The sequence below is a fragment of the Micropterus salmoides genome, unplaced genomic scaffold (genome assembly GCF_014851395.1).
Source record: "Micropterus salmoides isolate LMB-PRFRI ecotype aquatic unplaced genomic scaffold, ASM1485139v1 Ms_hic_scaffold_5, whole genome shotgun sequence".
In the NCBI taxonomy this organism is placed as follows: domain Eukaryota; kingdom Metazoa; phylum Chordata; class Actinopteri; order Centrarchiformes; family Centrarchidae; genus Micropterus; species Micropterus salmoides.
In genome coordinates, this window is record NW_024044237.1 from 6,825,561 (window position 1) to 6,847,682 (window position 22,122).

The 22,122-nt window shown below is 41.4% G+C and overlaps 1 protein-coding gene across 1 annotated transcript in view; it reads right to left on the bottom strand.

Annotated features, from left to right (window-relative positions):
* Window positions 1–2,505: 2,505 nt before the first annotated feature.
* The window catches only part of LOC119889140 (GDNF family receptor alpha-4-like), a 123,552-nt gene continuing 103,935 nt past the window's right edge, over window positions 2,506–22,122 (bottom strand). Inside the window, exon 8 of the mRNA XM_038700010.1 lies at window positions 2,506–6,227. Within this exon, the coding sequence (XP_038555938.1) occupies window positions 6,018–6,227 (210 nt within the window). The 3' untranslated portion in view covers window positions 2,506–6,017. The remainder of the gene's footprint in view (window positions 6,228–22,122) is intronic.

Sequence of the window (22,122 nt, forward strand, 5' to 3'; positions counted from 1 at the left end):
GAATTACAGAAGTTGATAAGCTGTGATTAATTGCACTGCACATTACATGTTTGTGCTCTGTAAATGAAAAACAGGTTGCAGTTACAGAATCTTACAGCAGTATTGCAGTATAATAAGCAGCCTGGATTGAACGCATGGTTAAAATTCATTAAAACCACGAGTGACTTGAGACTTAACTTGGACTCTAGCTCAAAGACTTGTGAGCATCTCTGGTTGAAATAGAGTTATTGTCATCCAGGATTTATATATGTTAGAAATGAATGTTTTGAAACAGTTGTAAGAGTTTTATGTTTAATGTTAAGTTCTAGGTAGGCGCTGAATATCTAGCAGTATCTCCACCATTGTCGTGTTGTTTCAGTGTTATTAATGCTGTAGGTCAGCGGTCGGCAAATAAGTTTGATAATTTAAAATCAATTGTTAGGTTTCCTGTTAGCTCAGTCAGTAGTGCACAGGCCTTTTAATTGGAAGGTTGTGTCTTCAGTCCCCCCCCTTTCACAAATATATTTTTGCCTCTGCAGCAAATTAACCATGCGATAAAGCATGTGCTGGAGTGTGTGGGTCCCGGCGATCCACATTCATTAACATATGGACACGTATTTTCATTTACCCTGCATCTCCAGGCAGAGGAAATTCCTGTGCTTCTCATTCAGGGGAATCATGTTTCCTGAGGCTTTTTTAAAGAGGCTAAGCAAGCAACAGTCTCTTTTGAATGTCTTTCAGAACTTTTCAAAGTAAAAGCTCTCAATTCTACAAAAAATAAAGCATTGCTGCAAAAAACTTTCACTGGTATTTGTTTTGTAGGCACAATCACTTTAGGAAGTGATTGTTTGAGAACTGTTGCTGTCATGACTGAGATCTATTTCAGCACCAGCTGCTATTTAAGTATTTATTTTTTTATCATCCTCTTACCAACCACTGCTGTAGGTGAAACCAATGTTTGAATGCACATTTTGAACAGAAAGCGCAGGGAGGTCTTACATCGGCCCCTGTGAACGGGCACTGCACTTGTTCTATGTAACGTTGGCCAGCATAGCTTTCAGGAGAGCAGTGTGGCAGGAGATATGGAGCATGGATTTATGCTGCAGCGAGAGGAGTTGTCATGTGGATGACGCAGCAAACTTGGACTACCTGAATTAGTTTGCAGGCTTCACTTCAACTGCTCACCTTGTGCACCCACTTTCAAAACCACTCTAGGAATTTTAAACTGATCTTTCTACCTGTTCCACAAGCCATCTTGTTTTAAGCACTTTTACGATTTTCGACAGGTCTTTATCCCTGGTCACGCAAGAAAGTGGCACAGCAAAACTCAAGGTTGGTGGTGTTGTGACTACTCACAGGGCTAGTTAGCTAACTGCTATAGTTAACAAGCTAATTGCTAGCCAGTCTAGAACCTGCTATTGCTAGTCAGTCACAACAGCTGTCCACTGTTCATTGAAATTAATTGATGTAATTCCAAACGTTGCTTTTTTCAATGCTGGTGTGACGAGCATTTACTCTGACTTGTCCAGTCCCACTAGGAATTGGTGTTCTTCCAAATAGAAGGAATTCATCACACTTCAACCAGTTTTCATGCTATATGTAAGGCCTTACATCAATTCAATATGTCCACAACAAATGGTTAAATCAGAAGATTTTCAAATTATACCAATCACTGCCCTTTGTGTGGTGTGAGCCCACAACAAATTAACCTTTCTCACAGAGCTTACGCTCAGGCTGTGTGTGTGTGTGTGTGTGTGTGTGTAACTGCCAACAAGCTCCTCCAGTTGAAATCTCAGCAAACCACTTCTAACAACTTTCCTCAATTGACTCATCTCTAACCAGATTCCTCAAATATACCATCTGGTTAATGACTGTTAGGAGTGCTACACAGCCTGGGACACTGAAGACAAAACTATGTTCAGCTGGATATTAAATATAAAGTTTTTTAAACAACACAGCAGTTCATTGCAAAACAATTGAAAAGGTTGCAATTCTTACCAAAGCTAAGACAACAGAATCATGGTGGGACTGAGAGAAAGGGAAATCTACAGTGGAAAAATTTTGAATTACAGATCACTAGAATAATTTCTGTAAACTACAGAACGCTATGTGTGTTCATGGTGATGAAGGAACATGTCACCCACTGCAGCAGTGAGGCTCACTGACGGGTTTTAATAGTTTCTACACGACAATAGAGCTCTATGGCTCAGAAGAAGAAGAGACATCAGGCTGTGAGACACATGTGAGTTGTTAATTATTCATTGTTGGTTGGGTCTATTCATGGGATTTAGTGGCAGAAAGAAAAATATAGATTCATGTCATGGTTGACCTAAGTCAGAGGTTTTAAGGTGCACATGGTGTTTCTTTAAACAAAGCTGTCAATGCTGACAGCTCTCTGAAGAGTCCTTCATGGAGACATTTGCAGTCATTACAATGAATGAATGTTTCATTGTAATCAGTATCCTCTGTTAGATTACAGTGCCTGATTGCTGTTTATGACTCAGTTAATACTTGGGCAAAGCACTCCTCACAGAACATCATGATTTATTGTTCAGCCGGCGGAATGTTTAAAGAAGAATCTCAGGTGAGCCAACAGAGCTTTACGCTGTCTCTTATCACTGTTTCATTGACTGACAGGCGCTTTGTCTGAGGGGTGTGTTTAGACAGAAAGGCCTTGAGTGTGTGTGTGTGTGTGTGTGTGTTTGTGTGAGCCTGCATTTGTCAGTAGTTGCACACAATGCCTGAGGAAAAAGAGAGGTTAAAGTACACAGCAGACCTGTCACCTCTCTATCTCTCTCCACATCCTTTCATTCCCTTTGTAGTTTGTTTCCTCGGCAGCTTCACAAAGCAAGTGTCCTCTTCCTCCTCCTAGCTTTCTTCTCCTTTTTGCCCACTCCTTCTCTTCACTCTTCTCATTCCTCTACTCCTTCCATCCTCTTCCTATCCCTTTTCAACTCTTTTTTCCTTCTTCCCCCTTTCCAACCTCTTTTCCTTGTTATTTTCTTCAATGTCTATTTCGTTCTTTTTTCCTCCTCTCTCTGCCCCTCTTTCTTTTTTCCTTCTTCCCTACTATTCCTTTCTCTTCTTACCCCCCCTTCCTCCTGTCCATCTCCTGTTTACATCTTTTCTCCTCACCTATTTATATTCTATTTGCCCCCCTTCCATTTCTTTCTTTTCCATTCTTTCTCCATGTTTGCTTCTCATCCTTTTTGTTCCTGCTTTTCCTTTGTCTTCTCTGCTTTTTCTCATTTGTTTCTCCCCTTTCTTCTTCCTGCCATCCCTCTTTTCTTGCCCTCTTTTTCTTCTTCTTCTTTCCTATTTTGTCCTCTTCTACTTGCTGCTTTCTTCTATGTTTATTTTCTACTTTTATCTTCTCCTTCTTGCTTCCACGCTTCTTTTTTCTTTCTCTCCCTCTAATTTGTTACATCTTTTGTTTCCTATCTTACCCTTGCTTTCCTTTTCCCTTGTCCCCCTCCTGCTCCCTCTCCTCCATTTCTTCCTTCGACTTGTTTCCCTCCTTTCTTCATTCTCTGGCTGTCTTTCCATTCCCATTTCCATCTTTCTCCTATTTCTCCTCCCTTCTGTCCGTCCTCTGTCTCCTTGCCCTCCACCATCACTGGCACCCCTGCAGATGTAAGTTAATTTTACACATTCCCAAGAAATGGGAAAGAAACGGGGGGGAAAAATTAGTGTCAGCAAAAGATTTATAAGACACAGAAAATCAAGAGCCGGCGATTCTCTCTGCTATATTTGTGCTCCAGGGTCCTTTCTGTTCTCGCTGTAGCACACTATTTCTATCACTGTCTGATACCCCCCCCCCCCCACACACACTAACCCAAGAAGCCTGTCAGATGATAAAGAGATGTTGTCAGGGAGTGATTATCAGCCTCCCAACTAAAAACAAGTAAAACATCAAACGCACAAAGACCACACAGGGACAGGGCCTTATTTTTTTCTAAATTTCTCCTCCATACATCTATCGCTCCTACTCGTTCTCTAACTCTTTTCATTTTGTCTCCGTGTCAATTTCAGAAGTAGCATGTGTTTTTCGCCTGCTGGGGAGCCATTTGATTTGTTCTACTGTTTTAGAGCTCATATTGTTTCTGGGATCTTGTTTTTGTTACTGCTTTATTCATACGGGGGCCGGTGGCAGCTCGGGTCCCGGTCCTGAGGCACCGGAGAGGGCAACACGGACGGGGATAGAGCAATAAAGCAAAAAAGAGCTGCATCGGCTCAATACATGGCAGGCAGTATGTGTGCAAATGTAAGGTGTGTGTGAGTCTCTGTAGTATGTGTGGCAATGCTGACGTGGATGGGAACGATGAATTGCAACACTCAAATTATGACAAAAAGCATTTTCTTTGCATTCTCTCCATCTGATCCCTGCACGCTCAAACACACACATCACACACTTGTCACTTGATGTTCATTAAACAATGAGAGCCAAGTGTGTAATTTGTCATTCATCCCAGCTGTAGAACAGAGACAGCGGCTGGGAGAAGAGGATCGCTGCATTCATCACCATGAAGTTTGAATGATGCATACTATGTAAGGATGACCCCATAGACAGGTAAGTTGTAACCAGTGGGACAAATCATCAACCATCAATAAGTAAAAAAAAAAGAGGTCCGACTGCAGCCGTGGGGCATTTCTGTGTGTGGGGCGTATTCACATCCAAGCAAGATCATTAGTTTGCAGTGTTTCCAGGCCAATCATCTGCTTTGACCCCAAACACATGCTGGTACTAAAAATGTACTATCCATTTGTGTTTTATTCTCTACTTCTCAAAATTAAAACTGATCATTAAATAAAAGTGAACCAATAAAAAAAATAAGAGTTTGGAATGTGGCACTCAATTATTAGATTTCAGGTGGTTGGGCTGTTGGATTTGCATTATGTTGACTATGTTGCCTATTTCTAAAAAGTAGCTTTTGGAGAAGCCAGAAATGAACATAGTGTACATAAATCATCAAAAGTTATAAATGGCTATAGCCTACAGTTTATCCTTAAGTTTATCAACTTTCATCAACTTAACTAGCTTACAAACTACATATCTTACTAAAACATTTGTTTGCACTTTGACAACACCATGTACCAACTTTTACAGATTTTCTTTTGCTATGTTGTAAAATGTATCAAATAAAAGAGTTTGTAGCCAGCTTCTGTGCCATTTGATTTTGTTACTAGCATAGCTAGCTTGGGAATGTTCATTATTTTATCTGAGCCCATTTACATAGACATAAGCCACACAAGCAATTTAGCTAGTTTTATTTTGGTAAATATTGGTAGCATCTTGCTAACAAGTTAAACCAGACATTAACTGTGTAAGCTTTGCAGCTCCTCTTAAAATAGTTGCATTAAGTTTAATCTTAATAGTATGTATTTTCTTTGTCTTGAATGGATTGACAGCAATTTTGGCTTTGCAGACATTTTGGCACCAGTTTGTGGACACTTGGTTATTTCCTATTGCCAACCGAGAGACATCAAAGCTGTCAGAAATTTGTATCTACTACTCATGATTAACACTGAGGGAGCTGACAGGAGCTGTTTCAACTGTCTGTACAATATGGCAAGAATGCAACATTACCTTCAAGCCATTATTTTATCCTGCTAACACACCTTGGCCTGCTAATGTTTGTGTACAGCCAAGCAAGCCACTCAAAATTATATAATCTTTCTGGACCTATGACAGAAACAGCTACATTATTGGTTGATGGTAACATGTGAATAACCTACCACAACTAGGTTTCCTGTGCTCCCAGGACATTACAGTAATACACCACTGCAGCTGCAGTCAGACCATTCTGAAAAAAGTGCAATTTTCCAAGGAGAAAAGGAAGGAACCAAGGAAAGAACTGAGGAATCAAGGGGATGCTACTGACAAATTGTGAAGTCCATTTCTTCATTATGCTTCCTATTATTTTACAGCCATCAGTCCAGGATTGTTGGCAGGTCCATTATATGCGAGTGTTTCCATGTGCATGGATGTATGTGTACGTGTGTGTGTGTGTATGTGTGTCTTCTCTATATCCTCTGTTCTACCCCCAGCTAAGGGAGGCAGACAGAATCAGAAGGAGCAGTAGTATGGATTTAGGAGGGCCAGTGGTCTGGGATGCAGCTCCCCCTGTGCCGGAGGAGCCCAGGTTGGAGACAGTGGCCCTTTCTGAGTAGAGTGGGATGACGTCAAACTGGCCACCTTCATCACCCTCCTCCTCTGTCAGTTCTTCCACTTCTTCGCTCTCCACCACCTGAGAGGGAGAAGACAGTGTTAGTAAAAACTGTACAGCAGAGGACAGCAGATACAACAGTAGTACTTCTACAAAATGTTCACCTTAACTCTGAAATGTTAACTAGCGAAGATCAAGTTTGGGCAGATATTTGTTTCAGGTACTTTAAGGGTTTTCAATCTGAATCCCTGTTTTCTCATGTTTTATCTCTATGTGACTAATGGTAACAACATTTTTTTAAATTGGTCGCGTACTGTGTGAGTGCGCGGCTGTCGGCAGCAGTGAACAGGGCTGCAATGTAATCCTTGCATGCAATTATGCCCCGTTGAAGTACGTCCACTAAAATGCTTGTTTTTGCCACTGACAGGTTCAGATTGTCAGAAATGTCCAACAACTTTGTGGAAAGAATCCCTACAGAGAGAGAGCTTTTTTTAAGAGTAAGAATGTTTTTGTTTAACCAGAAACAGTCACTATAATGCTCTCGTCAAACGTCAAAGCCACCAGAATCCCTTGACAAAAATAGTCATTTTACCTCTCTGGTTTACTGCTGCCTTAATGAGTTAGTTTGTGTTATTGTGTGACTTTTTAACCCTTTAAAACCACCAAAGTAACAGAAAAACACTCCCGAGTTCTACAAGGTAAAATTACATCTGTAAATTAGAACAAGGGGTTTAGGGTTAGTGGTCAAACAATATGTGTTTTTAAACGTCCACCTCACGAGCACCTAGATCTCGTGAGGTGCCATTGTTGTTGGCGCGTAAGCAGGCTCATTTATATGCATCAGTATTCATGAGGTGCTTTGCATCAACCATTTATGGTTGAAAGTGCATGTGTAAATGGCTGCATGTGAGGCTGACCCACGTGTGCACATTTCCATGTGGACTGTGATGTATAAAGGGAAAGCTACCTACAGGTGTGTGTATGCAGAGTTTAAAATCTGAATTTTTTGGACATGCGCCATTTTCATTGTTTTTTAGTGTGCATGTCCACTGTTTTAGTATGGATTCCTGGTCATTTCCTATTTCACAACCACAATATTTGATAAAGGCTATCAAATCAAAATCTATATTTTTTTTACCATTACTACTTTGGAGCGGGTGATTCAAACTGCTCAGAAGATCATCGGTACCCATCTCCCGAGCATCAGTGATATCGGTGAGGTGAGGTGCCTGCGCAGAGCCCAAAGGATTCTAAAGGACAGTACCCACCCAGCCACAGCCTGTTCACCCTGCTGCCTTTTATTTTTTCTGCTGCCACACCACCAGACTGCAGAGCAGCTTTTTCCACCAAGATATCAGACTTTAAACTCTAATTCATCCTCAGCACTGTTCCACTGATGATAGTTAATTTCTGTTACCATTTTTCATAATTGCTGTTATATTAATTAAAATACAAACAAATTCACAACACAGATTATTGTTCAATACCTGCTTGAACAAAGATCTGCCAATGTAAATCTCATGTCATGTATTTTATTACATGTATGTGTGCGATTATACTTTTTAAATGTCACTTGAATGCCTTTCTGGTTCATGGTAAACATTACAATGTTTGTTTTTCTATTAAATATGATGTTAAATGTATCGTGTGTGTTCATGTGTGAACACTTTGATCAAGAGAAGTCTATCTTATTTAAAACTTTATAGCTGTTGATGAATATGATTTAATGCAGTGTTATGGGTGTTGACACCCAGCTGTTCATCCTCAATGATATGCACCAACATCTGGAATAGCTCAGGGCCCTTGCTGGGTTATTGTGTGCAGATTGTTCTTCTACAAATAATAATACGCCACTCTATCAATTTAGATTTTTTGACTAATTTTAAACTTTTCATCATCTAGGCTGACACTTGCAGAAGCTGTAAGCAAGCCATCTTGCTCTCCTTCAGGGTACAGAAATGCATCATGGTTTTTCTCACTTCTTAAAATAATTCTTGTCCTGTCTTTTTAATAACACTTTTCCTTTGATCTATTGCTTCTAGGAACATTGTTAATATTTCTATAAAGATAATTGGAGCAATATACTTATTATATACAGTGGTTACGGTATGTTTAAAATTGCTGTATGTTGTGAGTTGTCATGTTCAGTTGCTGTGATAAGAATAAATAAAGCTGTTATAGTATTGCACAGTATGCGTTGTACATCCCATTTCCACCTGGTAAAAATATGCTGAATCTGTGTCTGAATATCTTATCTGTATAAAGAAAGAAGCATGTTACCGCAGGTGTAAATGCGTCACACAAGAACACAATGCAATCCTAATGTGACAGGAGGAGCAACACCACATCTTTAGGTGATCTGACTTGAACTGTGATCTTCTCTCAGATGTAAATGCAGTTTGAACATAGTGTGGCCACATTGTCTGTCCACAAAGTTGAAAGGTCACCTAACTCCTCCTTTTCCTGCTATCTGAAACTCCATATGAAAACGCCATTGCCATGAGCCGAGAGTCACATGATCAACAAGGGTAGCTGAGCTAAGCATGCTATTGGTAACATTGGTAACTAGTCCATGCATTTGATATTCTAGGCTGGATTACTGCAATTCCTTATTATCAGGCTGCTCGAAAAAGTCCATTAAGACTCTTCAGCTGATCCAGAATGCTGCAGCATGTGTTCTGACAGGAACCAGGAAAAGAGATCATATTTCTCCTGTTTTAGCTTCTTTGCATTGGCTTCCAGTAAAATCCAGAATAGAATTTAAAATCATTCTTCTTACCTACAAAGCTCTTAATGGTCAGGCACCATCTTATCTTAAAGAGCTCATAGTACCTTACTACCCCACCAGAGCACTGCGCTCCCAGAATGCAGGGTTACTTGTGGTTCCTAGAGTCTCCAAAAGTAGACTAGGAGCCAGAGCGTTCAGCTATCAAGCTCCTCTCTTGTGGAACCAGGTTCCAGTTTGGGTTCAGGAGGCAGACACCATCTCCACATTTAAGAGTAGGCTTAAGACTTTCCTCTTTGATAAAGCTTATAGTTAGGGCTGGCTCAGGTAGTCCTGAACCATCCCTTAGTTATGCTGCTATAGGCCTAGACTGCCGGGGGATTTCCTATGATGCACTGAGCTCCTCTCTCCTCTACTTTCTCTCCCTCTGTATGCAACCTCATCCCATTATTGCATGTTACTAACACAACTTCTCCCCTTTCTGGTAGTCTTGTGCTTTCTCGTCCCTCTCCTCTCTCCTCCTATCACTTCCTGCAGGTTTTCTGGCTCTGGAGCTGTGGAGTCTGGATCTGTGGTTGCGGGTCACCTGCTGCCCCCGTGTTCCTGCTCGACACCCTCTGCTGCAACGACTATTGTTACTAGTCCTATTGTTATTATTGTTATTATAATCATTAACATTACGATTATTATCATACACAACACTACTATAAATATCTGTACAATTTTTCATTTAGTCTATAGCAACATCACCTTTACTGTCTGTACCTCTGTGTGGATATTGTTTAGGCTGCCCCCATCCCTCTCTACCTCTTAATCTCTCTCTCTCTCTCTCTTGCCCTCTCTCTCTCTCTCTCTCTCTCTCTCACCCCCAACCGTTCGAGGCAGATGGCCGCCCACCCAACACGTTCTCATCTCAATGCGTCATAACTGACACTTTCAGCCAGCGTGACAAAGCGTAAGGATTTTACATTAAAGGTACCCTTCAGCGTCAGTATGAAACGCCCCCGTTTCCTAAATTGCAGCATCACAAGGGAGGCTAACCCTACCTGTTAGCACATCGTGCCGATGTGCGCAGCTATAGGGTTAGCCGGTCGACATGCATACATTAAGTGACTTAGGTTTAAGTTCTAACATTTCTGATGGTTGTGGTAAGGGTAGGGGCTTCGGGGGGCTGTCAACACCTTTATCACAAACGTTGGTAGCTAGCACTTCCGGTCTGAACCAGACAACCTAAAGGGTACCTTTTGCGTCAAAATCCTACGCTTTGTCACTCTTTCTCAAATTGTCGGTATATGACGCCCTGAGATGAGAACGGGCTGGCCCACCCTGAGCCATGGTTCTGCTCGAGGTTTCTGCCTCTTAAAAGGAAGTTTTTCCTTGCCTCTGTCGCCTAGTGCTGCTCTTGGTGGGAACTGTTGCGTTTCTGTAAATAACATCACAGATTATGGTCGCTAAAGGGTACCGTCAAATAACTATGCTCTGTCACTTTTTCTGAAAGCGTTGGCATTGGACGCATGGAGATGAGAACAGGCTTTGGGCCTAATTCATTACAATGAAAGTTGCTCACCAGGTCCAGACTGCAACAAAAATTCAGGCGGCCATTAGCTTCTGTTTTTCGGGGACTATAGAGCACATATGCTAGAGTCCTCTTCCAGCTGAGCCAGTGTACACTGTGCACATAAATGGTAAATGGTCCTGGATTCAACCTGGGCCTCTGCAGTAAGGACTCTACCAACTGAGCTACCAATAACAAAATTAACAGGCTACTGGTATTCAAAATCCCATTAATATCCCATACAGTACTTAAATGCATTCCTTGAGGAAATTTTCAATTCAATTCAATTCAATTCAATTTTATTTATATAGCGCCAAATCACAACAACAGTTATCTCACAGCGCTTTTCATAAAAGAGCAGGTCTAGACCGTACTCTGTGATGCTATTTACAGAAGCCCAACAGTTCCCACCAAGAGCAAGCACTAGGAGACAGAGGCAAGGAAAAACTTCCTTTTAAGAGGCAGAAACCTCGAGCAGAACCATGGCTCAGGGTGGGCGGCCATCTGCCTCGACTGGTTGGGGTGAGAGAGAGAGAGAGAGAGAGAGATGTAAGGAGAGAGAGAGATGTAAGGAGAGAGAGATGTAAGGAGAGAGAGAGGGGAGGGAGGCAGCCTACACAATATACACACAGAGGTACAGACAGTGAAGGTAATGTTGCTATAGACTAAATGAAAAATGGTACAGATATTTATAATAGTGTTAATGGTAACCATCGTAATGTTAATGATTATAATAACAATAATAACAATAGGACTAGTAACAATAGTCGTTGCAGCAGAGGGTGTCGAGCAGGAACACGGGGGCAGCAGGTGACCCGCAGCCACAGATCCAGACTCCACAGCTCCAGAGCCAGAAACACCTGCAGGAAGTGATAGGAGGAGAGAGGAGAGAGACGAGAAAGCACAAGACTACCAGAAAGGGGAGAAGTTGTGTTAGTAACATGCAATAATGGGATAAGGTTGCATACAGAGGGAGAGAAAGTAGAGGAGAGAGGGAAGAGAGAGAAATGTAACATTTAAAACAAAGAGCAGTCATCTGTTTTTCTAAATGTGACATTTTTCACTGCTAGAGCAGATACTCAGCTTTTTGAAGTGAAACTTTTCAAATTCAGGAAAAATCACTTTAGAAAAACAAAGCTCCTCAGAAATACAACACAAGCAGCTGAGTGGCAAACAGATGAGGAGATGTCGAGCAGGTATGGATGGGGGGAGGGGTACAGTGGTGGCTTGAGGACGCAAGACTGAATGAACTGAGTAACAGAGAACAGAATAAATGTGTAGAAGAAGAAACAGGATGGAGGAACTGAAGAAATTACAGAAGGAAGGAAAGAAGAAGGGAAGAGGGGGATTTGGAGAAGGAAGAGAAATACAGGGGAGACATATGGGCATGAATAAATTCATATTAATGAAGCTTGACTGATGCACTGCTTCCAACCAACACCTCATCTAATCCACTCACTGGGAGAGAGACACAGACGGGGAGGGAGGGAGGGAGAGAGAGAGAGAGATAGAGACAGCAAGCAGAGGAGGGCAAACTGAGGAAGAGAGAGAGTTGGAATCCCCTCTTGTCTGGCGGCCCAGATTATCTCTGGCAGTGAGGCATGCTGGGAGCCAGGGCGCCACAGCCATGGCAGATTGTGGTCTGGCCAAGGTTACAGTAGCCAGGACCGCGAAAGGATTGGACCACATTTAATGGTTCGTTTTGGACATGGACAGCCAGGAGTTGTGCTGCTCGGGACATATGTGTTCACAGCACACTTCAGCAGGTATGTGTGTCTGTTACTGTCTGCACATTACTGAGCTGGCAGACTCAGACTTGATCCAACAGGACTGAAATCAAAACACTTCAGGGCCAAGACTTGTCTGTGTCCCACAGACTGTGTGAAGCCTGATTGGCAAGGAAAGACAAATTAAATGGACACACTCAGGACGGTTAGAAAATTTGTTTGGGTGTAGTTGAGGTCTGACCCTGATCCCCTCACTGAGCTGCTAGGCTCCAAATAGTAGGAAAGCTTAAGCAGATTTTGAATAGAAGGTCACTTGTTTGAGATTGGAAACGTTTTACACCTGTGCAAAAAACAACATCCATATTAGAGGCTTTCTGACGGTGAAGCACGACTCCACAGGGTGGCACATGAGAGTTGGAGGGGAGGGGGGCGTGGGTGGAGAATCATGAGCTGGAATTTGCATCAAGATTCATACAAAACATATTCTCGGAGTTATAACTCACACACAGAAAACACAGATATGATACACATATTATCAGATTCAGTATGCCTTACACACAAGGATGAAATTCCAGGAAGTGGTCTGTAGACATGGACATTTAGCAGGACAAAGATAAAAGGCTTCCCTACAGTTTAAGGGGAGGCAAAGATACTGCATGATGTAAATAAAAACATAAATCCACTCAGACATCATAGCAAAAATAGCTGCACAACACTGCTACTCTGCCTATGGCAGGCAAATCTTAACGATTGCTCAGCTGATTATTAACATGTTATGTTAATATGATAACTGATCAGCCCAAGTTGGATCAACTAGTTCCAGTGTGGGCCAGTTGTTGGGCCAATGGGCCAGTCAGGAGATAAAATCCTACAGTGTGTGGTGTCCAGCGATTCTACTAGTTTGCTTCTGATTAAGTCGCTGCCCACTGTTGTCAATACCATTATTTTACCTGGAATCAGGAATCACCGTAAAAGCCTTCCAGTGGTGTTTCCTTAAAACTGTAAATTAATATTCCACACTCAATTAATGTAAATAAATCAGCAGTAAAAAAACTGATCACTGGTGAACATTAACAACCCATTCGTCAAATACAAACGCTACTTCATCACGCACAAGGTAGCCTACTCTTTAGCGTCTGTATGAAACACAACACGCGGTATATATATATATATATATAAAAATCCTGTGTAATCTTTGATGCAACATTTTTATATATATTTTGTAGTATAATGCTACACACTTTGTGTATTATGATATCTGTGCAATAATCCATTACATATACTGTATCTGTATGTTCTATTTCTATTTTACTTTTATTTTATGTGTATTTTTTACCTGTTACTTTTTTCCTGTACATGTAGAATTTTGAGCTGCTGTAACAAGTTCATTTCCCTGGAGTGGGATCACTAATGTTTATTTAGGGGTCCAAGCCCGAGTGGGCTGGGAACCCTATTGTAATCATTCTTGTTTTTATTATTATACCTGACCTGACGTGCTGACGTATTGCGGTAAGCGTGTCGACTCATTTCCGTTTCCGGTGCTTGTGTGTTGGTACCGTGTTGTGCTGCTCTCGCTAAATAACAGTTACATTTGTTAGATTACAGCGGCCAACTGTTCGCTAAACACTTATTCTTTACAGTAATTTTGCCTAAGCACTCACAGTTCTTTCCATCTTTTAGTGACTGCTGTTCAATCTCATAGTTGTTCTAAAGTTTTGGTAACTGACGCTACAGTACTTTAGCTTAGCCGTTAGCGACTTTAGCTTAGCAGCTAGCGATGGCTTCTCCTTCTCCCTCTCTCTCTCCTACTTTCTCCTGCTCGGTGTGTCAGATGTTTAGTTACTCCTCTGCCTCCTTTAGCGGTAATGGTACATGTAATAAGTGTAGTTTATTTATAGACATGGAGGCGAGGCTCAGTGAGTTAGAAGTCCGGCTCCGCACCCTGGTAGATCAGTCTTTAGCTACTGTAGCTAGCCAGTCCCCGGTAGTCGGTGCGGAACGGCCTGAGTTAGCCTCTGGTAGCCGTCCTCCGGCATCCCCTGTGCAGCCAGGAAAGGGGGGCTGGGTGACTGTCCGAAGGAGGAATAGTAAGCATTCAAAGTCCACGGGGCATCATCAACCTGTTCACGTTTCTAACAGATTTTCCCCACTCAGCGACACACCCGCTGAGAAACCAACTCTGATCATTGGCAGCTCCATTTTGAGAAACGTGAATTTAGCGAAGCCAGCGGCCATAGTTAAGTGCATCCCTGGGGCCAGAGCGGGCGACATTGAGTCTTATTTGAAACTGCTGGCTAAGGATAAACGTAAATACAGTAAGATTGTTATTCACGTCGGCGGTAATGACTCCCGGTTACGCCAATCGGAGGTCACTAAGATTAATGTTGAGTCGGTGTGTACACATGCAAAAACAATGTCGGACACCGTAGTTTTCTCTGGACCCCTGCCAAATCTGACCAGTGATGACATATATAGCCGTATGTCGTCATTCCGCCGCTGGTTGTCGAGGTGGTGTCCAGCAAACGATGTGGGCTTTGTTGATCATTGGCAGACTTTCTGGGGAAGACCTGGTCTGATCCGGAGAGACGGCATCCATCCCACTTGGGAAGGAGCAGCTCTCATTTCTAGAAATCTGGCCAAGTTTATTAGTGGACCAAATCCATGACAACCCAGAGTTGAGACCAGGAGGCAGAGTCGCAGTTTAACACACTTCTCTGCCCTTCTTTTTCAGCAGTTACCCACCCAAAACCCTACGCAGAGTCGCAGTCTAACACACTTCTCTGCTCCTCCATTTCAGGAGTTACTTAGTGAAAACCCTATAGTGACGGTGTCTGTCCCCCGACCATCGAAATTATTTAAAAAGGTAAACAGAAGAGGAGCTGTGCATAAAAACCTTATAAAAATTAAAACCACAAGAGCAATAGTGCAAACAAATAGGAGAGTTAAATGTGGACTCTTAAACATCAGATCTCTCTCTTCTAAAGGTGTACTAGTAAATGAACTAATATCAGATTATGATATTGATTTATTTTGTCTTACTGAAACCTGGCTGGGTGATGGAGAATATGTTAGCCTAAATGAATCCACCCCTCCCAGTCATATTAATACTCACATTCCTCGAGGCACAGGCCGAGGAGGTGGAGTTGCAGCTATCTTGACTCTAGCCTATTAATCAGCTCTAAACCTAAACTAAACTATAACTCATTTGAAAGTCTTGTTCTTAGTCTTTCGCACCCAAGTTGGAAATCACTGCAACCAATTCTTTTGTTATAGTGTACCGAGCACCTGGCCCGTATTCTGAATTCTTATCTGAATTTGCAGAGTTTTTGTCAACTTTAGTCCTTAAAACGGACAAAGTTATTATTGTAGGGGATTTTAATATTCATGTAGATGTTGAGAATGACAGCTTCAGTACTGCGTTTATCTCTTTGTTAGATTCCATCGGCTTCTCTCAGAGTGTTCATGAACCGACTCACTGTTTTAACCACACCCTTGACCTTGTTTTGGTGTATGGTATTGAAATTGAACATTTAGTGGTGTTCCCACAGAATCCCTCTTTATCCGACCACTGTTTGATAACTTTTGAGTTTGTATTGCTGAACTACTCGCCATTGGGCAAAAATTTCTATACAAGATGTCTGTCTGATAGTGCTATAGCTAAATTTAAGGATGCGATTCCATCAGCTCTAAATACATTATCTAGTCACAAAGTAACGGAGGACTCCTATGCTAATTTCAGTCCCTCCCAAATCGATCATCTTGTTGATAGTGCTGCTGGCTCGCTGCGAATGACACTCGACTCTGTAGCCCCTCTAAAAAAGAAAATACTAAAACAAAGACGGTTAGCTCCATGGTATAATACTGAAACTCGCAAATTAAAGCAAATATCACGGAAACTTGAGAGGAATTGGCGTTCCACCAAAGTGGAAAATTCTCGTTTAATTTGGCAAGATAGTCTTAAAACTTATAGGAAGGCCCTCCGTAATGCCAGAGCAGCGTACTACTCGTCATTAATAGAGGAAAATAGGAACAACCCCAGGTTTCTTTTCAGCACTGTAGCCAGGCTGACAGAGAGTCACAGCTCTATTGAGCCAAGTATTCCCATAGCTCTCAGTAGTTACGACTTCATGAGCTTCTTTAATGATAAAATTCTAGCTATTAGAGACAAAATTCACCAAGACCTGCCCTCAACTGGCACCGACTTATCTCTAAACTCAGGAACCTTAGAAACAGCTGTAGAACCAGATACATGTTTAGACTGTTTTGCTTCCCTCAATCTTTACCAACTAACTTCAATAATTTCTTCATCTAAACCATCAACCTGCCTCTTAGACCCCATCCCGACTAGGCTGCTTAAAGATGTTTTACCCTTAGTCAGCACTCTATACTAGATATGATCAATCTATCTTTATCAACAGGCTATGTACCACAGTACTTTAAAGTAGCTGTAATTAAACCTCTTCTGAAAAAGCCCAAACTTGATCCGGATGTTTTATCAAACTATAGACCTATATCTAACCTTCCATTTCTCTCTAAGGTTCTGGAGAAAGCAGTTGCTAAACAGCTGTGTGACTTTCTACAGAGCAATAGTTTATTTGAGGATTTTCAGTCAGGATTTAGAGCTCATCATAGCACAGAGACAGCACTGGTGAAAATTACTAATGACCTCCTTATTGCATCAGACAAAGGACTTGTCTCTGTACTGGTTTTATTAGATCTTAGTGCTGCATTTGATACCATTGACCATCAGATCCTATTGCAGAGACTGGAATATTTCATTGGCATTAAAGGAACCGCTCTAAGCTGGTTTAAGTCCTATTTATCAGATCGATTTCAGTTTGTACATGTTAACGATGAGTCCTCCATGCACGCCAAAGTTACTCATGGAGTTCCTCAAGGATCTGTCCTTGGACCAATCCTCTTCACTTTATATATGCTTCCTTTAGGCAATATTATCAGGAAACATTCCATAAGCTTTCATTGTTATGCAGATGATACTCAGTTATATCTATCGATCAAGCCAGATGAAACTCATCAGTTAGCTAAACTTCAAATGTGCCTTCAGGATGTTAAAACCTGGATGAGCTGTAATTTTCTTATGTTAAACTCAGATAAAACTGAAGTTATTGTTCTGGGGCCTAAGCACCTCCGTGACGCATTATCTAAAGATATAGTTTCCCTGGATGGCATCGCCTTGGCCTCCAGCACCACTGTGAGGAATCTTGGAGTTATCTTTGATCAGGACATGTCGTTTAAGTCCCACATTAAGCAAATTTCAAGGACCGCCTTTTTTCACCTACGTAATATTGCGAAAATCAGGAACATCCTGTCTAAAAATGATGCAGAAAAACTAGTCCATGCATTTGTTACTTCTAGGCTGGATTACTGCAATTCCTTATTATCAGGCTGCTCGAAAAAGTCCATTAAGACTCTTCAGCTGATCCAGAATGCTGCAGCACGTGTTCTGACAGGAACCAGGAAAAGAGATCACATTTCTCCTGTTTTAGCTTCTTTGCATTGGCTTCCAGTAAAATCCAGAATAGAATTTAAAATCATTCTTCTTACCTACAAAGCTCTTAATGGTCAGGCACCATCTTATCTTAAAGAGCTCATAGTACCTTACTACCCCACCAGAGCACTGCGCTCCCAGAATGCAGGGTTACTTGTGGTTCCTAGAGTCTCCAAAAGTAGACTAGGAGCCAGAGCGTTCAGCTATCAAGCTCCTCTCCTGTGGAACCAGGTTCCAGTTTGGGTTCAGGAGGCAGACACCATCTCCACATTTAAGAGTAGGCTTAAGACTTTCCTCTTTGATAAAGCTTATAGTTAGGGCTGGCTCAGGTAGTCCTGAACCATCCCTTAGTTATGCTGCTATAGGCCTAGACTGCCGGGGGATTTCCCATGATGCACTGAGCTCCTCTCTCCTCTACTTTCTCTCCCTCTGTATGCAACCTTATCCCATTATTGCATGTTACTAACACAACTTCTCCCCTTTCTGGTAGTCTTGTGCTTTCTCGTCCCTCTCCTCTCTCCTCCTATCACTTCCTGCAGGTTTTCTGGCTCTGGAGCTGTGGAGTCTGGATCTGTGGCTGCGGGTCGCCTGCTGCCCCCGTGTTCCTGCTCGACACCCTCTACTGCAGCGACTGTTGTCGCTGTCTTATTGTTATTATAATCATTAACATTACGATGGTTACCATTAACACTATTATAAATATCTGTACCATTTTTCATTTAGTTTATAGCAACATTACCTTCGCTGTCTGTACCTCTGTGTGTATATTGTGTAGGCTGCCTCCCTCCCCCTCTCTCTCCTTACATCTCTCTCTCTCTCTCTCTCTTTCTCTCTCTCTCTCTTTCTCTTCTCTCTCTCTTTCTCTCTCTCTCTCTCTCACCCCAACCGGTCGAGGCAGATGGCCGCCCACCCTGAGCCATGGTTCTGCTCGAGGTTTCTGCCTCTTAAAAGGAAGTTTTTCCTTGCCTCTGTCGCCTAGTGCTTGCTCTTGGTGGGAACTGTTGGGCTTCTGTAAATATCATCACAGAGTACGGTCTAGACCTGCTCTTTTATGAAAAGCGCTGTGAGATAACTGTTGTTGTGATTTGGCGCTATATAAATAAAATTGAATTGAATTGAATTGAATTATTTTTATTCTTCCGTAAAGAAAACTGATACTGAAGCCTTGACGGTAAGTGCTACAGACGTGAAACTCAAACTGCAAAAATTCACACACTTATAACAATTTTTTTTGCCGTTTTACCTTGGAACTCCTGCCTACGAAGGTGCATATCAAAAACCTTATATACACGCGTTTGGGGGATCGAGCTGAATCTAATGGTATAGGCCACGCCCATTTCCGTTTAGACTTTTTTTAGCTACATCGCAAAAACTGAAAAACCTATTTTAATTAACTCCACCCGAAGCTGCAATTGTTCCCCATGCACCCCTGATGACACACGAAAAATTTGGTGCAATTCGGCTTATAGGTGGTGCTATAATGGAAGCTCAAATACCGTCAGAAAATCCCATTCATTTCAATGGGATTTTGAACCAAAGGACATTTTGCCTCATAACTACGCACCACTACATCGCACATTCCTTATGTCTACATGTTTGGGGGATTCTGCCGGTTTGGATGGTATAAGATACGCCTCTGTGCGATGACGTTTTCATTTCGCTAAATCACGAAAACTGAAAAACCTATTTTAATTAACTCCTCCGAAGCCGCAAGTCCGATCCGCACCAAACTTGGCACGGACCATCTCTGGACCAAGCCGATAAAAGCTTGTAGAGGGAATTTTGATCCGCCAAAAAATGCCCTAATTATACTCTAACAAATAATTGACAAAACACACAAAACAGGATGTGATGTCATATCTTAGGTTTGCAATTGCAAACCTGGGGGCATTATCAGCCACCTTCCCGACGGGCTGTGTGAAATTTGGTGTCAATCGGCCTCTAGTCAGCATTACTAAGCGAATATCAATTAACACTCCCCTAGACATACATTCATTTTATATCTCTGTAATTGCAAGTTCGCTTCATTTACAACTATGGTCGTTTATTCTCTGCGGGTCCCCGAGCCCTGGCAGGGCGCCCGGGGCAAGGGGGGCGGCTTACCCCGCTTACAACTGCTTGCAGTTCTAGTCTTATTTTGTATTGCTTTTATGCATCTTTGCTGGTATTTCTTCTTTTTCATTTTTGATAATAGTGATAGTGACACATTCTTTATTATACATCACTGTAAAATTAATCTCTGTGTTTTGGACTGTTAAACATTTAAAGATGTTGTGATTGTATTTTTTTGCAATGTTAATGACATGGCTCGGAATGGAATGGAATGTTGGTCAGATGGTTAGTCAGTCAGTTGGTCCCATCAGAATCACTCAGCAGCTGTTGGATATGTCCTCTAAATGTTCTCTTAGCATAACATTTTTCTAAATGTATTTGTATAGCGCCTTTCTTGTCTACATCGCATTCACCCACTGAGCCTAAGTGCTCAAACAAAAACATTTACACACATTCATACACCGATGAAACAGCCATCGGGGCAATTCGGGGTTCCGTATCTTGCCCAAGGACACTTAGACATGCACCTTAGCCACAGCTGCGATGTACAAGCACTCATTGTCCCTAGACAATCAATCCTACTGACTTTTGTGATTCTCTAACGCCACCATGAGGTTCACATTTGTGGATTTGAATGTCTCAACAACTGCTGGATGGATTGCCATTACAGTTTTTTTCAACTGTCAACAAGCATCAAACTGAAGCCACTTTTTCAAAAGTCTTCATACAGTCAGGCATTACCAGCATGCATCTTGACCAAACAGTTAATCTCACCTCCAAAACTCACTTAAACCACCAAAACACTTCATACAAGTCTCAAAATGAAAATGTTCAACCAAAACTCTGGCAACAAGTCTCACTGACATCCTATGCAAAAGATGGCGCCGAGACAGGGCACCATAGCAAGAGCTCTTGTTCTACTGATCGCCATTTCAACAGTTTCTTTCCCCAAGCTGTGATCACTTTAAACAAAGCACTTTTATCTTATGTATGGATTTTATTGTACAGTGTTTTATTAAAGTTTTATGTGGCATTTGCTTGTCTGTTTTATGTTATGTCTTTTTATGTGGTGACATTGCACTTTGAGCTTCTTGCATATTCTTTTCCAATGTGGTTTTATACTGCAAATGGCAGATGGCAAATGAAGTGAATCTGAATCTGAATCTTCAAAATGTGACAGGTCTTTCGTATAAATCAATATTTCATATAGAATACAGTTGTTCTCAGACACTTTGGTACATTTCTCAGATCAGAATTGAAATTCTACTTGTTCAACCTCCACATCATCTAGTCACGTGGGCACATCATATGTAAAAGCAATTTCTCAAATTGATTGAAATTGCAAATGGAAAATGCTTTGACACATTTATGCAAATGATTATGTACAATTGTTTGCTGTTTCCTACATTATCAGTTGCTTACTGTATGTCATGTTGATTACAATGTATTACAGTTTACTGGTTCTCTGTTGAGTAGCCTTACCTCCCAAAACATCTAGTCATAAGTTCATTGCATAAGTCGCTACATGCAAAATGGTTGAACATGTAATTACGTGCAAATAATTTTTTCTACATGTCTATTACTTTTTTTTTTGTGTGCTACGGTAAATGATGAAGATATCTGTTATGATGTCAATAAGAACCTGTGAATGATACAAGCACATTTCCTGCTTTACACTCAGCTTGCAGTTTTACAGTAAAACCAAGATAGATGTAAACATAAAATGTACGCATACACTGCATGTAAAAGATTTTCTATATATTTCAGTCTGCAGGATATTTAAAATAATTGAATTTTGAATGTGTTTTTAACAGTTTTGGACAAAGTGTGTTAGCATTTGAAAAATGTGCTGCAGATATACAGAGTTTTGCAGGTGGTGAAGTAGTAATGAGAAAAGAGTTCATGGATTTTGGAGAAAGTGGTCATTGAATGCATTTTGTGTGAAAGCAATGAAAAATGATTCACAGTTTGGTTCACATACACTACTGTTTCGCTGACTGTGTGAAGAGTTTTGACAATGGGACTTCAGTTTTGACCAATGCAGGTTAGCAATTGAAAAAAAACTGTAACTGTTTTGGCCCCATGGTGCTAGCATTTGAAAAATGTGCTGCAAATATATAGATAGTGTTTTGCAGGTGGTGGAGTATTGATGAGAAAAGAGTTCATGGATTTTAGAAAAAAGTGGTCATTGAACGTATTTTGTATGAAAGCAATGAAAAATGATTTAGAGTTTGGGCCACACATACTTCTGTTCGCTGTATGTGATAAGAGTTTTGACAATGTGAGTTCAGTTTTGACCAATGCATGTTAGCAATTGAAGAAACCTGCAAATTTAGTATAGTTCCTGTTCCCCTCAGGATGAACTGTAAGAACTTTGGTGATCTGTCATCTGGTCAACATTTGAATGT